The 17,964-nt window shown below is 43.9% G+C and overlaps 1 protein-coding gene across 1 annotated transcript in view; it reads right to left on the bottom strand.

Moving 5' to 3' along the window:
- Window positions 1–407: 407 nt before the first annotated feature.
- LOC115173276 (ephrin-A3) overlaps window positions 408–17,964 on the bottom strand; it is a 91,466-nt gene continuing 73,909 nt past the window's right edge. Inside the window, exons 2-5 of the mRNA XM_029731221.1 lie at window positions 7,799–8,109; window positions 7,114–7,179; window positions 5,131–5,205; window positions 408–2,885 (exon numbers count right to left, since the gene is read on the bottom strand). Of these exons, the coding sequence (XP_029587081.1) occupies window positions 2,767–2,885; window positions 5,131–5,205; window positions 7,114–7,179; window positions 7,799–8,109 (571 nt within the window). The 3' untranslated portion in view covers window positions 408–2,766. The remainder of the gene's footprint in view (window positions 2,886–5,130; window positions 5,206–7,113; window positions 7,180–7,798; window positions 8,110–17,964) is intronic.

Below are 17,964 nucleotides of genomic sequence, written 5' to 3'. Positions count from 1 at the left end.
GTGTTTATATTTTTGCTCAGTGTATATGAAGAAGTTGCACGTCAATATTGCAATAATAAAAAATAAAAAAATTGTGCAGCCCTAGTATGTAGGATACTTTAAATTAGTATAATATAGTGTGAGGGACAGGGGGAGCAAGATCTTAACAGGAACAGACAAGGACCAAACAGAAAGGGAAGGTAAACATATAAACGCAAACTGAAAGAGAAAGTGAAGGGCAAGGGTAGGTGCAGGTGAGATAGAAGAAGAGCAAAGAAGGATAATAAAGATAAATGGAGAACATTCTTATACAGAATGTTCCTGACGAATCAACGTAGCAACTAAACAATTGAATTTAGGATATACATGTATGAAGACTTTTGCTAAAAGTAAGATTTTTATTGTCATTATTTTAACAATCGTCATTCTTGGTTCAGTTGACATGTTTTTTTTATTGATTCTTGTCAAAGGTAAACACAATTCTTGTTGTTGTCTCCAACGTTAGTAAATGCTTTTTTAAAATCCTAACATAAACTAACATTGCTGAAGCACACACTCACTCTCTTTCTCTCTCTCACTCTCTCTCTCTCTCTCTCTCTCTTTCTCTCTCTCTCATACACGCTTGCATATTCAGATCCTACAAACAAGTCCTTCAACGAATACCAAAAGTCTAAAATGCACACATACTCGAAAGCGCGGACAATCACACTCCTAATACATACATAACTCACACAAATGTGCAAGGATATGCCTTTTCTCTCTCACGCACACGCACACATACATTCTGTCCCTACCAGTATGCATATAAAGTCACATTACAATGCACTATCTTCATTTCTTGTGTCAAAATGTTTAACTTCAGCACTTAAGGGGTGACGTCTTTTATCCGGTATCACCTGTACTCTTATTTCCTCCGTGCTGTTGCCATACATTTTATGGTTAAATGTGATGCTTTATAACAAGTGAGAAGAAGAGTTTACATCTCTCCTCAATAGTCTTAACCGGCACATATCCATGTACTGTACTTAACAGAAGCAAATGCTTTAGCAAAAAAAAATTATAGTTTGGCACAGTAGCTTAATGAAAAAATACTTGAAAATGTACATAAATAAACAAGCAAATCAATAAATAACGTACTTAAAAAATTAAACTGTTAATAAACCATACAGCATTGTCATCGATAATGCAATCCTGATATTGTCCGACTTTATAGTATAAAACAGTACATCAGAGGACTGCTGTCTGTTTGCACATTCACACATGTTTACAAAATGGCGGCTAAAGTAATCTGTGACACAAATCACAGTCAGGCACCTGTGGCACTCTGGCGACTGTATTGGTCGTTACCACGGTGGCTGGGATTGCAATAATGACCAGCCCTGATTCGGGAACCTTTAAAAGTGACGGGAATTTTTTTTTATAAATCAGGTCTGGATTTGTAGGGAATTTGTTGTTGTGAAATGTTTCATATTGTAATTTGTGGTATTAGAAACCACTCTGTTGACTATTGATAAAATGTTGGTACCTGGAACCCATTCAAAGTGTTATGGGTAAATGTATATAGCAAAAACACAGATGTGTGCTTCTGGAAATGCTCTAAAAGCATAGGTCCAGAGTCTTAGATCTAGGACAGATCTAGGACCAGTTCTTGGAGGGCACCGTCTATTTTGTCCTTGACATGTGGGCTTCGGACCTTTCTATGCACCACAAAGCCAAGGTTAGAGAATATCTGGAGGAGATGGATAACGGTACTCGAAAGCCTTATAGAGATTTTCTCAAAATATTTCCAGTCAACACCAGCATGACAGTAAAAGATGGGTTAACATCTGGTAGAATGGCAGCAGTGTAGAGAAATGGCTGCAAGTATATAGCATGGCACAGTACAGTGAATCTCGGCGGAGTCCAGCATGGTCCACAGTACTGCAGCACAGCCAAGTCCAGCTGAGTCCAGTCCTCAAAGCCCATTGGAGGCCTACAGTCCCCAGTCTATTGGTCACGCTCAGTGGAGCCCAGTCCATCCTACTCCACAAAGCTCAAAGGTCCTCCATATTGGGACTAGCTGAAGGCAATGTCAAGTGAGTTCCTTAGCAGATGGACAGGCAGCCATACTCCTGTATGGTTGTGTACATCCCATTACAAATCCCACTGCACATGTCCTACTTTAACTGCATATGTGCAGAGCCAGAGGCAGCCTAGGTATGATGGAAGTATCATGTCTATAAGTCTGAATGCCATTTTCTGCTATTGGTCCTTGTGGTGGCACACCAAATGCATGAAATGCGGTGTCACATATGCACATAGTGTATGTCTGACAACACATGAACCGAAGACATCATGTCGCACAAACTGTGTACCAACGGTGATTAGAGGTGAGTTGAGATAGACTTGAAAAGGGGAAAGGAAAGGGAAAGGGGATACCTAGTCAGCTGCACAACTGAATTGTGTCTTCGCATTTAACCCCAACCCTGACTCAGAGAGGTGCAGGGGGCTGCCTTAATCTACGTCATCGGTACCTGGGGAGCAGTCGTTTTTGGGGATTAACTGCCTTACTCAAGGGCAAAACGGCAGATTTTAAAGGCCTCTCCTTAAGTGAGTACGATCCGAGAGTAAGTCCTGTTTTTTAGGGTTGTGTCGAATTGATTGTAATTCTGGCTTTTGTTTGGTTGAATTATGTGTCCTTTCCTTTGTTTACTCCCACTTTCTAATTGAACCCAGGGTTAGTGAATACAGAGCCCTTCAGGCCAAGCGGTCCAGGTATCCATGTGATGTCACTCGGGGAGACAGTTGCTAGGACACCAGGAGGGCGGAGATGAGCAATGTTGCCACGGTGAGCAGAAGGCGATCGCGTGATGGGCTGCTGCCACTGACGCTCTTCTCCAGTTTGGGAATTTCAGGGTTAAATTCATCTGGGTGAGAGAGGGAGAGAGAGAGAGGGAGAGAGAGAGAGAGAGCGAGAGAGAACATCAAATGACACATTAACTAAATCAATCTCCAGCCGATGTTGTGCAATGCATACAAATAATGCAGAGAACAAACATAGAGCAATTTAACACAAATCGCCAATTATCATCAGCGCTGCTACATGTGATGACCTATTCCCTCTTGGGAGGAGGAATAAACACACTTTGTTGTTCATCTTTTAAATGTATGGATTTTTTTATTCTACCGATTTAGCTTCATCTAGCAGGATTTGCAATTAAATGAAATTGCTATAGAACAAACCCATTGATTAGGCACAATCCTACATTAGCTGGAGGGTAAGCGAAAGAGAGAGAGAACAGGGAAAAAATACATCTCATTCTCAATGTAAGCCTGGGATGTGTGAGAAGAAGAATCCTGAGCCTCCCCTATGGGGACAGACAGTGAAGAGTTAACGTGATAAGAGAGATAAGAGAGAGACACACACAAGGTGTGACACTGATACAGCGAGAATCCGGGTATAGACACAGAAGAATGACACTTGGCGCCTGTCTCCTTCCACTTTTTGTGGAAATGTCTGGAATTTTGTTTTCGTCGACTCAAGAGAAGGAACAGCATCCAACTCGACTGGTTTGACTGTGCTTCTGCCACGTCAAAGCCATTCATCGAAACATTAGGAAACATGTCTGTCGGCTACGACGATGACACATAACCCTGACATCCACACCAGTGACGTGGGTAAATAAAGTCATATGGTAAAGTGATAGGGCCTGAGTGCCTGTGCTAAACAGACTGTTCCAGCTGAAAGGTAGATTTACCCATAGAGTTAGATAGAGATAGGATATAACCCCTTTTAGCATGGACATTGCCATTGAGGGCTTCCACCATTTTAAAGTAGTCAACTGGGTGGGGATTCTTATGGGTGTGGAGCGATCAGCCAATGATCAGAGCATTGTCTTCTTCTTTAAATTGGATGGCCTATGGTTACTAAATGGCTTTAAGCTATTTCACCGCCATCTAGTGGCCACAATAAATGAATGACACAAAAGATTCAGGTCTCTAGCACTGCAGGTGGCGGTAAATCACCAATATTAGCTTTATGCTTTTTTCAAACACAAAAGAAAATAACATTGATTACTTTACCATAGAGATAGCCTCAATGGCGCTGCCCATGCTGTCACAGATGCCATAATTGCACAAATACAAGGATGAGTACTTTATCTAACTCTATGAGATTAGTTGACAAGGTATTTATCAGTATGTTATCTCAGTACGGGAGGGGCGATGAGTGAGTTCGTACCATAGAATAGTGTTCCTGATTGTGTAAGGTAGTGCTAGCTAAACTGGAGCTGTTACAGTAGGTGTTCTTAGGGATGTAAACTGGAGCACTGCTCTAGGGTGTTCTTTGACTCACATACAGGTAAATGGAGACCCATCCAATAGGAAACATACTGTAAATATGACAGAAGAGGAAGTAAAAACACCCATCAGAAGAGAGAAAGGGTGGGGTAAAGCTAACCCAAGGCCAAGACAGGTCCAGTGGGTGAGCAATTGGGCAGTCAGTGTGGCTAGTGAGGCCATCAGGGTTACGCAAGTGTTTGTGGGTCATGAGTCATGTCTGCTACTGTGTCCTCTTTCTGTTGATGTCACTAATGCACAAAGTACAGAAGGATGTATTAGGATACCCCAAGGCATTCTGGGTTGTTTGGACTATGTGCGTTTCCGTTCATTTTTTCCCCCTAAGCTCGGTCATGATTTACGGTGCTCTGTGGAGCCATCCAGGCACCATTGAGCCTTTCTCTCAGAATAGTCTTATAGCTCAGGGGCTCTTTCCCCCCTGTGCCCTGGTCTGAGTTTCCATCTCATGCGGGTCACACTCTTTTAGCCCCGTCTCGGCTGGCCACAAGCTCCCAGAAGCAGCCAACGCTAAATGGTTCTCAGAGAGAGAGAGAGAGAGAGAGAGAGAGAGAGAGAGAGAGAGAGAGAGAGAGAGAGAGAGAGAGAGAGAGAGAGAACGAGGGTGTTTATATAACCACTCAATTGCACCATCGACTCGTTCACCTCCACCTCCTAGTCTTTGGTAAACAGGAATCTTCCATTCATTAGAAGACCTAGGATACAATTGAGGAAGGACAACTGCGTCTGTGTTTGAGAGAGAAAGAGTAACAGAGAGAAAGAAAGAGAATGTGAGATGTAGAAAGAGATCGAGAGAGCATCAGGGAGAGTACTCACCGATGTTGTGTATTTTGATATTGGGCCTGAATGTGTAGTCAGGAGGGGTCTGACTGGAATCATCATCGTGGGAGACTTAGACAGAGAGGAACACAAATACACAATGTCATTAAAATGCCCACACTACTTATTTTATATATTGCACTACTTATATAGTGCTATATACTGCACCCTATGGTCCCTGGTCAAAAGTAGTGCACTATAAAGGGAATATGGTGCCATTCTGGATGCACAATGTGTGAATGCCAGGACACTCCAGTCCAGTAAATGAAGATATCCTATGAGGCGAAGCTATCGAGCAGAAGATGAAGGCATATTCACTGAGAGGGAAAGTATTACACACACTGATAGCCTTGACTTGGTATTACATTAACATCAGCTCAGTGAATGTTTAAATGAGAATGCACATGGCTTACCCATATAATATTGCACTGCAAAGAGGGATGTAGCATATTGATAGGGAGCTACTGTACGGTGTGTTAATCTGGTAGATATGAGGCATATTGTAAGTATGTGCATTTGTAGAGAAGAATGCTCTCAAAACAAAAGGGATAGGGCAGAGATACAGTGGAATGAGAATAGCAGAGAACAATTGGGTTCAGATGATAGGCTATTAAGCAGACCGTTCAGAGTGAAGGTTGTGGTTTGTAAAGTAACACTATCGCACACATGCAATCACGCACGCACGCACGGACGCACACATACAAACACACACACACTTTCTACAAAAACATGCGCACGCGCGCACACACACACACACACACACACACACACACACACACACACACACACACACACACACACACACACACACACACACACACACACACACACAATCCGAGGGGACACTTCAATAGATTAGCCCTGACACTCAGAGAGGGGGTTAAGGTGATGTGTACACAGAAGCTGACACTGGCCTGAGTGTGGGATGTATTAATGGTGACAAGGTTAGAGAAGTAGGGGGAGCTTTCAGCACAGGGCTTTGATCAAAGGCCTGCAGGAGAGAGAGAGGCTACTGGAGTAAAAATAACACAGAACGTCACTATCAGAGAGAGCATCAACTATCAGAGATGCGGAGATGAGCGAGAGGGGGAGATGTTGAGAAGCGAGAGAGAGAGAGAGAGAGAGAGAGAGAGAGAGAGAGTGTGTGAGACAGAAACAGAGAGAGTTAAGTGGGGGAGAGAGAGAGGGAAAGATGCTGAGAGAGGGGAGAGAGAGAGAGATAGAGAAGAGGAATAGGGGAGAGAGAGAGGGAAAGAATCAGATAGAGAGAGAGCACATCAGGATCGAAGAGAGCGCATTCCTATCAAACACTATCAGAGCACTGAGACCCAGAACAACACTGGGCATCACTATCAAAGCCCTGGAAACATAGAATAACATAGAACATCATACAATCCTGGAACACAGTGAGATAGAAATAACCTCACTATAAGAACACTGGGAAAGCACTGTCAGAAGCTGTAACCTCAGGTCTCCTGTGTGTGTGTGTGTGTGTGTGTGTGTGTGTGTGTGTGTGTGTGTGTGTGTGTGTGTGTGTGTGTGTGTGTGTGTGTGTGTGTGTGTGTGTGTGTGTGTGTGTGTGTGTGTGTGTGTGTGTGTGTGTGTGTATTTGTTTTCCTACATTATCAGGACCCCAATGTCGTAACATTTCACCTTAATGTCCTGAAAAGGTAGGATTTCTTTTCCAGGTCCTGCATTTGTTCAAATGCTATTTTAAGCTTAAGGGTTAGGGTTAGGTTTAGGGTTTTGGGGTTAGGGTTAGGTTTAGAGTTTTTGGGGTTAGGGTTAGGTTTAGGGTTTTGGGGGTTAAGGTTAAGGGTTAGGGCTCGGTTTAGGGGTTAGGGAAAATACAATTTTGAATGGTGAAAATTTCACAAAAACAGCTGGGTGTGTGTGAGCGCATGCGTGAGAGTGTGTGACTGTGTGTGTGTATGTATACGAGGTAGAGGGAGGAAGAAAGAAACAGAAAGAGAGACCCACCTGTGGAGCAGCAGACGTAGACTCTCAGTCTCAGGCAGCTGTGTCCGTGGTGATGGGTGGGCGTGGCTTCAACAGAATACAGATACACGTCAGGCTTGTGCCATCTATAGGCCAGCCTATGAACTAACACTCAGAGTCTATTGGGTGTGTCCCAAATTACACCCTATTCCCTACATAGTGCACTACTTTTGACCAGAGCCTATCGGCCCTGGTCAAAAATAGTGCACTAAACAGGGAATAGGGTGCCATTTGGGACGAATACAAAGTCAAATGTTAAACCGCTATTATTACAGCAGTTTAACACAGCTATTAGTGGTATGTTTATTCACAGGGAAGGAAGTATATTTAGGATTGTGGTGTAAGAGTTAAATGAACTAATGTAGTTCAACGACTCACAATGATATGCTGTAATAGTCCAACTCTAACTTACTAAGGTATGTGGGTGGGTGCTACACATTGGTAATGGCTGAAGTGTAACTTACAATGTAAAGTACCTGCACTTGGTACACTTGGGAAAGCGCTATACAGATAGCCCATGCAATCCATTTCCATTACTCAACTATAACAATATATAAATATAGAGAAAGAGTACCTCAGCTCCACCACTTACAGATGTAGTAGTACAATCATCATTACATAAATATTGTACTCCTATAGAGACTTAGTATAGCAATATTCCACTCACATATGTAGTAGTACTCGTGGCCCACGTTGAACTCGTAGCCCAGGGAGAAGGCGCTGTAGCGCTGGAACTTCTCAGAGAACTTGATGGGCGCGTGGGGCGCGTGCGGCCGGTTGCACTCCCAGCGCTTGAAGCCCATCTGGGGGTCGCAGGTGCGGTAGCCACGGTAGCTAACCATGTAGAGGACGTACTGCTCAGCCACTGTGCGCTCCAGCGTCCCACGCTGGCTAGTGGCGGTAGTGTTGTAATGCGGGCAGTAGATGTCCAGGTAGTCGTTCACTGCCACCTGCACTGTGTAGCCCTCCCTCCGTAGACTGGAGAGAGGGGGGACGGAGAGAGGGAGAGAGAGGGAGGGGGAATGAGAGCAGGAGGGACAGAGAGAGAGGGAGAGAGAGAGAGAGAAGGGCGAGAGAGAGGAGAGAAGGAGAGAGTGAGAGAGGAGAGAGAGAGGAAGAAGAAATAAAGTCAGAAAAATAGGAGAGAGAAGGAGAGAAAGCGAGATGAGAGAGAATAAATACATGGATGAGTAACAGCATACTATTAAACTCACCCTGTTACAATCAAGTGCTTTTAACAACAAAACTAGTGGCAACTGAGCTGCCACCAACACAAGGGAGATGAAACCTTAACTTGCTGGAGTATTGAAACATTATCCTGAGATGTTTTGAATCATTACATGGTGTGTTGTAACACCACCTTGCCAGGGACTGGGAGCACTACCGGCAATGGTTGAAAACACTGTTTTGGTGTTTTGAGTTCTGTTTAGGGCAGAAATAAATACCTTCTCTTTGGGTGTCTATTCCTCTGTCTATAGCTTCTAAACACTATTATTGTGTTTCAAATCCTGTCTAGTGCAGAATTAGATGACTTCTTATAGACTATTTTAATGTTTAACATTGATTTCTATATCTACATAGTTTAGTCTAGTTTTTAGTCTATATAGTTTAACCCATTTTGTTAGGCATTATTGAGCACAGTGCTCAATGCACCAGCAGAAACTACAGGTTTTACAGCCAGCGTTGCAGGATACACCTCATGGCACAACAAGTTGATTAACACTAATATAGAAGTTACTTTTCTTTCTTCGAACATACAACATTGTGTATAAGAATCCTAGTCTAAAAATGTTGGCAAGAGCCATGTGGCAAGATAGGAAATGCAAAGAGATTAAAATCAGACTTCCAATGAGTTAAATCACAAAACATTCTTCATAAAAGATACTTACATTTAGAGCAACATTAAGTTGGATTTAGTATTACATTTTTGGGTAAAATGAAATTAACAAATTATTGAAATGACTTACATTTATTTTGATTAAGTATACAATATGTTGATTGTTCTTGTTATTTCCAATTTCAATTCATCCCAGATGTTGTTTTTTTTACAGTGTGGCTGTATGGTTGAGTGTCTAAAATTCCAATGAAATTCCACAGAAGTCGGGGGTTCAATTCCCGCTTCCACCTGTTCCACATTCACTACTCTGTCTCCTCCTGTTTCGAATCTCTCCAAATAAACAATTTCTATTCTGTTTTAAAGCAAGTTCTGTGTATCATCACTTTCATTGGGTTAACATTGAAAACCTTTCAAACACCAGATATCAGTTTAGGTGCAGTACTTTTCATGTTTTAAGTCCCTGCCATTCTCATGAGCATGACATAGTCTGGGTCAGTGAAGCGGAAGAAGATCATGTAATTGGCTAAGTGGCTCTTCTACCACAGGGAGGAGGGATACACTGACGTGAAGGGGCTAGGTTCCATGTGCCTACGGTGACCGAACACAGTGTACCAGCGTGTTAGCAGGTACAGAAGATCAGTCTTGGGTTGGGACATGTGAAGTGTGTGTGTGTGCGTGCATCCATGCATGTGTGTATACAGTCATCACTGTAAATCAAATCATATTTTATTAGCTGCATACACATGTTCAGCAGATGTTATCGCGGGTGTAGCGAAATGCTCGTGTTCCTGTAGACTTAGGGGAGAAGATGATCGTGACCTAATGTAACATCCTGCCACCATGACATGGCTTGATATCCCGCTGGGCAAAAACTGGTTTGAATCAACGTTGTTTCCACATAATTTCAACCAACAAATTCAATGTGATGACGTTGAATCAACGTGGACAACTGATTTGATTAGCAAAAAGTCATCAACGTTTAGATTTTTTTCACCCACCTTTTAACCTAAATCCAATGGCGTGGTGAATTTTTGTGGCTGATTTTACGTTGAATTCATGTTAGTTGACACCTCAACCAAATGTAAATCAAAACAAGACGTTGAACTGACGTCTGTGCCCAGTGGGATGGCTGTTTATCATACTATGTATATTCATTATCGTAATTGTACGAAGTATTATTATACAAACTCATTACACCTATCCTGAAGGGATAGAGAGGACAATTGATGAGATGTGAGGAATCCTTAGCTGTGGGTGGGAATCTGTGTCAGGATAAATGGCAGGGGAAATCTGCAACAACTGGAGCTGTATTGACTATTATGTAACAGTAGGCGGCAGTATTGAGTTGCATTCAGCCCTAGGGTTTTTTTCTCTCTCTCTCTTTACTCTTACAATCTCACTCTCCTCTCTCACATACACACAAAATGAGCAAACGCACACACACACGAGCGCACACACATGCAAAGCACGCAAACACACTCACACACACACACACACACACACACACACACACACACACACACACACACACACACACACACACACACACACACACACACACACACACACACACACACACCATACTAGGTCAGTTCTCAAGAGAGATTATTATTCAATTAAAAAATGAGGATCAGAAATGTCACAACCCTGCTCTCTCTCCCTCTCTCATTATAGCGTAGTAGAGTAACTCCTTTTCTGTGTCTTTTCCTACTTCACCCTCGCTCCGTCTCTCTCCGTCTTTCCCCTTGTCCTCGTTTGCCATTACACACATGCTAAGACAGAGCAATATCATATCCCTTAACCACCGTTCTTTCCCTGCCATAAATCTTACAATATCTCCTCGCTAGTACCCCACTCCTCTCTCAGATGTTGGATGACAGATATTTGTCTCACGGTGTTGCAAAAGAAACAACACAGCCATGCTTCAAAGGGACTATATTTAGAGAGAGGTGGAGAGATGGGAGAGAGAGTGGAAGATAAAAACGAGAGAGGGAGAGAGGGAAGGGAGAGGAAGGAAAACGAGAGGGGAAAGAGAGAGGGGGGAACGAGATGGAGAGAGAGAGAGAGAGAGAGAGAGAGAGAGAGAGAGAGAGAGATTGAGGGGAAGAGGTGAGAGACTGGAAAATAGAGTAAGAGACCTGTAAGAGGGAAAGGAAGAGGAAAGATGGAGAATGTGATTACGGGGAATCATGGACGCAAATCGGATAGAAATGCATAGGGAAAGGAGCTTCTGTCATTGAGAGAGTAGGGGGGAAGAAAGGAGATAGTGTGTGTGCATTTACAAGTGTGTGTGTATATATGTGTACATGTGGGTGTGTGTGAGCATATGTGTAAGTGTGTGAGTGTTGAACACTGCTGCTTTAGCAGCGCACTCTACGCATAACATAACATAAGAATTAGATCCCAGTTCCATCACAAAGGTCACAGACAGAGTCAGTGGTGGGAAGGAGGGAGAAGGAGGAAGGAGGAGCAAGGAGGAGGGAGATGGACAAGGATGTTCAATAGGTGCGTGAAGTCATAGACTTATATAAGCCGTCCACTTAGTGACACGTGAGGTGGTGGGGCAAGGAGGGGAGGAGGGCAGAAGATGTAACAGCAAAGATAGGGAGAAAGGAAGACGGGGAGAGCTAGTGAGGGAATCTAAACAGGAGAAATAGATACAATGAAGATGACAAACAAGTGAAAACAAAATGGAGAGAAAGGGAGGCAAAGGGAGAGACAGAGATGTAGTGCACCCCAGGGATACACAGATATGTAGTAAAGTGCACGGGGAAAAAAAGAGTGATGGTGCCGCTCTTTCTCTTCCTCTCTCTTTCTATCCCCGCTGTGCATTGTCTCTGTGTCGTTTCTGCTGTATCATCATCCTTTTCCTATGAGTGGGAAAGCACCGCTCGTTAGTACAGCCGGCACAAGCTGGTGAAGACAGCCTAGAGAGAGGGGAGCGAGGGAGAGAGACGAGAGACAAAGATAGCACTACTGTACCTTCCACCACTGTCTCCACTAAAACATATTTTGAGAATACAGCCACTTTCAATAAATGACAAAGAAACCGCAAACAGACAACAGTGGACAGAAACTAAATGTCTCCCTCCGCAGTGGAAGATCTAGATCAAATCTACAACTAAACCAACCTCCATTGTGAACGAGCATAAACAAAATGGCCATTAACGTTACATCGCTGTCAGTGCCATCACAGTAACAACATTGACTGTTAGTAATAGTAGATCACTAGATCTACATGCTGTTCACATGCAGGCTGCTTTCTGACCTAGCCTGACGACTCACGCTAAATTCATCCGCTGCTCTGACATTTGCTACGTACTTTAATCCGAGACTGCCATCATTGAATACGTTTATGGTGACGAGGGGCACGAGGGGCGTTGTATAAAACAAAAGTAATCAGTGATTATATAGTCTCCCATCAGAGCATCAAAACCAATGAGGAATCTTCGCAGCTTTACTCACGTGTGTTCTTAACGTCCGTGGGCATGGCGTAGCGATTGGCTGGGAGCAAGGAGTCTGGGTAGCCAGGCAATGTCTTACCAACATATCCAACCAAACCTTTCGATATTTGATACGCATACACAAAATGGTCACCAGCGTTACATGATTCATTACCACTATAGCCTAGTGGTAATAGCCTAGTGGTAATAGCCTAGTGGTAATAGCCTAGTGGTAATAGCCTAGTGGTAATAGCCTAGTGGTTAGAGCGTTGGGCCAGTAACCGAAAGGTTGCTGGATTGAATCCTCGAGCTGACAAGCTAAAAATCTGTCGTTCTGCCCCTGATCAAGGCAGTTTAACCCACTCGTCCCCGGTAGGCCGTCATTGTAAATAATAATTTGTTCTTAACTGACTTGCCTAGTGAAAGGTTAAATAAATAAAAAAATATTACATGGTTCATTATCGTTACGTTCATGTCAATGCTGTAACATTGACTGTCGGTATTGTATCTGTATGCCGCTCACATTCAGGTTGGTTTCTTAGTCTGACCATCAAACAACCTTCATTCAATCACAAGGAAATCGTCATGACATTATCAATGATCTCCCTCAAGGTCACCATGATGGATTTTCAGGTAAAACCCATGTCACTAAATGTGATGCAGAAACAATGTCTTCATCTGCTAGCGAGACAGGGACAGGCTCTATTACTTTTCCTCGTACCTCAGCACCAAAAGTAATTTAATCGTCTCCAAGTAAAAGTACACACTGTCTCCAGCAAATCCTCCCTCTGCTGATTGGGTTAGCCTCGCAATTAGCGCACAGTTTACTGTGTTTCGATCCAAAATGGAGGCTGAAAACAAGTGCTGAGGCGTGGGGAAAAAAGAGCTAGACGCTGCAGCCTTTCAGGCCTGGGATTACCCCTAGATCTGACTGGAGTAATAGTGATGATTCAGAGATGACTCAGGGTGGTGGTGGTGGATGCTTCTCTACACTTTACACACACACACACTTTACACACACACACACTTTACACACAACACACACTTTACACACATCGCACGCACGCACGCACATTCACACACACACAACACACGCACACACACACACACACACACACACACACACACACACACACACACACACACACACACACACACACACACACACACACTCACACACACACACACACACACACACACACACACACACACACACACACACACACACACACACACACACACACACACACACACACACACACACACACACACACACACACACACACACAGCACCAGTCTGTGTAATTCTGTCTGACTGCACACATTAGGGAAACAGGTCCCCTTAGCTAGTGGAGCCAGGTTTGGCTGCAGATTGGAGCTACTAAATGAATACTGTGCAATGACTGCAGTGATGCCAGTATATGGCAGAGTCTCTCTCAGGCAAAACAACTAATAGACGGGGCAGATGGAAGCGAAGGCCGCTCTTTGATTGGTGGAGAGCTGATAGTAAAAGACCACTAGGTTGATGTCACACCACAACAAATAAATACCAGGCTTTGACTTTCTTTACAGGGTACTTTAGAAGTACAGAACTACTAGCCTATAATAATTTATTTTCTATCAACAGAGGTATGAGAGGAGTGTATGACTGCATCCAAAATGGGATCTTTTGCCCTATATTGTGCACTACCAGGGCCAGGTTTTCCAAAAGCATCTTAAGTTTAAGTTCAATGTTAGAACCTTAAGATGCCTTTGGGAAACTGGACACAGAGCCATATGGGCTCTGGTCAAAAGTAGTGCACTATATAAGGAATGGAGTGCCATTTGGGACACAGCCCTTATCTCTGAAGGTGAGTCTCTAATTGTGAGCGGATATTAAAGGCCACTGGCTCATCTCTATTTATTCTCAAAGTGCCTCCTGATGAAAAGCAGATCTCATTCTCTCTCTCTCTTTCTTTATCCATTCCCTCGTTCTCTCAGAAGAGCTGTGTTGATACCAATACAAAAAGTTTGCTCCGCTCGCTTTCTGAGAACACACTCTAAATGGGTTGTGTCAGAGAACGGAGGCTCTCATCACAGTGAATTCTCCACAGTGCCCACCTCAGTGGGAATGTCAGGCACATGTGTTGCGGCAGAGGCGTAGGAGAACACAGTGCTCATCTTGTAGACGTGTCTCCTCTCAGGCTACAGGCCACATTGATGAGACAATGGTGTAGAAGAGCCAAGGGGTAAGAGGACTCCTGGAGGAGGTACGTGGACACGCATACTCGCAGAGACATGTGCACATACTAGGATACACAGACGCACGCACGATAGCAGCACTTACGCATTCGAACACACATTTGAAATACTTCATTTGAATCCACAAATCACATTACAGTCAAGAAGGATTCAAACATTTCAAAGGACACAGACATCTGGACACTACAGATGGCACCTTCTTCTCCACATATCAAGGCTGCCCATGACCGCTGACACGGATCAGTACCTCGCTATCTGCTTTGCCTCTGTCTAATGCAGGTCTGCAATCTGAAGGCCACGTACTGTCAGCCTATGTACACTGAACGAGAACATAAACGCAACATGTAAAATGTTTCATGAGCTGAAATAAAAGATCCCAGAAATTTTCCTTACTCACAAAAAGCTTATTTCGCTCGCATTTTGTGCACAAATTTGTTTACATCTCTGTTAGTGAGTATTTCTCCTTTGCCATGATAAATCATCCACCTGACAGGTCTAGCATATCAAGAAGCTGATTAACCAGCATGCTCATTACACAGGTGCACCTTGTGCGGTGGACAATAAAAGGCCACTCTAAAATGTGCAGTTTTGTAACACAACGCCACAGATGTCTAATTATTAATATTTTTTACTTTTATCCCCTTTGTCTCCCCAATTGGTAGGTACAAGTCTTGTATCATCGGTGCAACTACGCTGTTGACTCAGGAGAGGTGAAGGTCGAGAGCCACGACCCTGCCAAGCCGCACTGCTTCTTGACACATTGCTTGCTTAACCCGGAAGCCAGCCGCACCAATGTGTCGGAGGAAACACCGTCCAACTGACAACCGAAGTCAGCTTGCAGTTGCCCGGAGTCACTGAGACAAGGAACTGCCGGCCAAACCCTCCCCTAACCCGGACGACGCTGTGCAAATTGTGCGCTGCCTCATGGGTCTCCCAGTCACGGCTGGCTGTGACACAGCCTGGGATCGAACCCGAGGCTGTAGTGATGCCTTACTCCAATGTCGTTTTAGAGAATTTGGCAGTACTATATTCCCTCTCAACCGCAGAGCACGTGTATGGCGTTGTGTGGGAGAGCGGTTTGCTGATGTCAACGTTGTGAACAGAGTGCCCCATGGTGGCAGTAGGGTTATGGTATGGGCAGGCATAAGCTACGGACAACAAACACAATTGCATTTGAATGCACAATTTGAATGCGCAGAACTACCGTGATGAGATCCCAAGGCCCGTTGTGAGGCCCATTTCTTTTTAAGGTATCTGTGACCGACAGATACATATGTGTATTCCCAGTCATGTGAAATCCATAGATCAATGAATTTATTTCAATTGACTGATGTCCTTATATGAACTGTAATTCATACAAATGAACACCTCCCTCTGGCCTCCCCACCACAACAATATCTGTCATTTTTTGGTATACAAGAAAACACATTATCATCAACATCAAACCAGCCCCTCACCTCAGTAGCAATCAGGTCGACAAGGCCGGTCATGTCTAGCTATGTACAGGTCTTTGAAAGAAACGGCAACCATTAACAACACGTGCAACAGACTCCATTCCATTTGACTTGTGTAGACAAACACGTGGGCCGAAGAACAAAGAATGGCAGCAAACAGCCTGAGAAATAAACAGACCAAATAAGCACTATACTTATAGAAGATTAAACTCAGGAAGAAACACACTGAAACCATCAGACAACAGAACCATACCTACTTCCAAGGTTTCAAAGAGCAGCGTATGAGCTTTGAAGTGTGGGGTGCGAGAGCCTATGCAGCTCTCATAGGAAGTCTGCCACAGTGGGGTGTTAGCTTTCTCAAACATAACTCTTTAAGCCTCTCCATTGGGTCGGCACTGAGAGAGAGAGAGAGAGAGAGAGAGAGAGAGAGAGAGAGAGAGAGAGAGAGAGAGAGAGAGAGAGAGAGAGAGAGAGAGAGAGAGAGAGAGAGAGAGAGAGAGAGAGAGAGAGAGAGAGAGAGAAAGAGAGAGTGAGAGAGAGAGAGAGAGAGAGAGAGAGAGAGAGAGAGGTAAAGAAAGAAAGAAAGAAAGAAAGAAAGAAAGAAAGAAAGAAAGAAAGAAAGAAAGAAAGAGGGAGAGAGAGAGGGAGAGAGGGAGCAAGACAGATAATGAGAGAGAGAGGGATAGATGGATAGGAAGAGAAAGAGAGAAAGGAAGAGGGAGAGAGGGGAGCAAGATTGATCATGAGAGAGGGATAGATAGGAAGAGAGAGAGAGAGAGAGAAAGAGTGCTACCCATATTTAGTCTGGGCCTTCATCACAGTGCCAACCTCAGGACGCCCAATAGAGTAACGTGGCCTTTTATGTCTGAGCCAGAACAACCGCCGAGAGTTACGCAAACGTGCACACACACACACACACACACACACACACACACACACACACACACACACACACACACACACACACACACGCGCATGCGCACAAATCCACGGTATGCAAAGCTGTGCTCGTGAGCATATCAACACACATACGTTGTTTATCCTTATGCAGACACTGTCCACATACAGTTACCCATATATATCCCATAAAGCACTGTGTGAAACGAATTCCAACATATTCACACAGAAATAGGAGAAAAACACACAGTATGTATGCTTCAGGGCAAGCCTCTCTCTGCCTCCATGAATATTTCATCCCTTCTTAAAATAACCTGTCCCTTTAAAATATATGTTTGCGCAAACAACCTACAGCCACAGCCAAGCGAAAACGCCCAGGGTACTTATTTACAAGTTACACAGGAGGGCACCGATGACGCTAAACGCTACATGCTACAGCACACAGCAGCAGTGCTGAGGAGAACTACTCAGGTAGCGACTAAATCTGTATCCTGGTATGAGCTGAGTTCAGGCCATACAGGTTTAGAGCAGCCAGAGCGGTGGAAGATGGACCATATTTCGCTTCCTGAATAATTGACTGGCACTAGAACACCTGGTTTCGGTCTCTCTCTCTCTCTCTATTCTGTCTCTCTATATTCTATATTCTTTCTCCCTCGCTCTCTCTCTCTCTTTCTCTCTCTCTCGTTCTTGCTCTCTCATTCTCCCTCGTTCTTTCTCTCTCTCTCTCGTTCTCTCTCTCGCTCTCTCTCTTTTCCAGGGCCATGACATAAAGACATTACATAACAGGCGAGAATATATACGTTCATGTATTCTCATGGTATTCTCCGTGATAAAGCATTAAAGTGGGTGAACCTACAGTATGTCAAGGCAAGTTCTTTATTCTGGCTCTGTGTCTATGCAATACCCGGATAAAGACGGTCTGCAAGTGTAGTTATGCTGTAGGATGATTGAAACTTTATTT

The sequence above is a fragment of the Salmo trutta genome, chromosome 34 (assembly GCF_901001165.1).
Source record: "Salmo trutta chromosome 34, fSalTru1.1, whole genome shotgun sequence".
In the NCBI taxonomy this organism is placed as follows: Eukaryota; Metazoa; Chordata; class Actinopteri; order Salmoniformes; family Salmonidae; genus Salmo; species Salmo trutta.
This window is presented reverse-complemented; position numbering and strand designations above follow the sequence as displayed.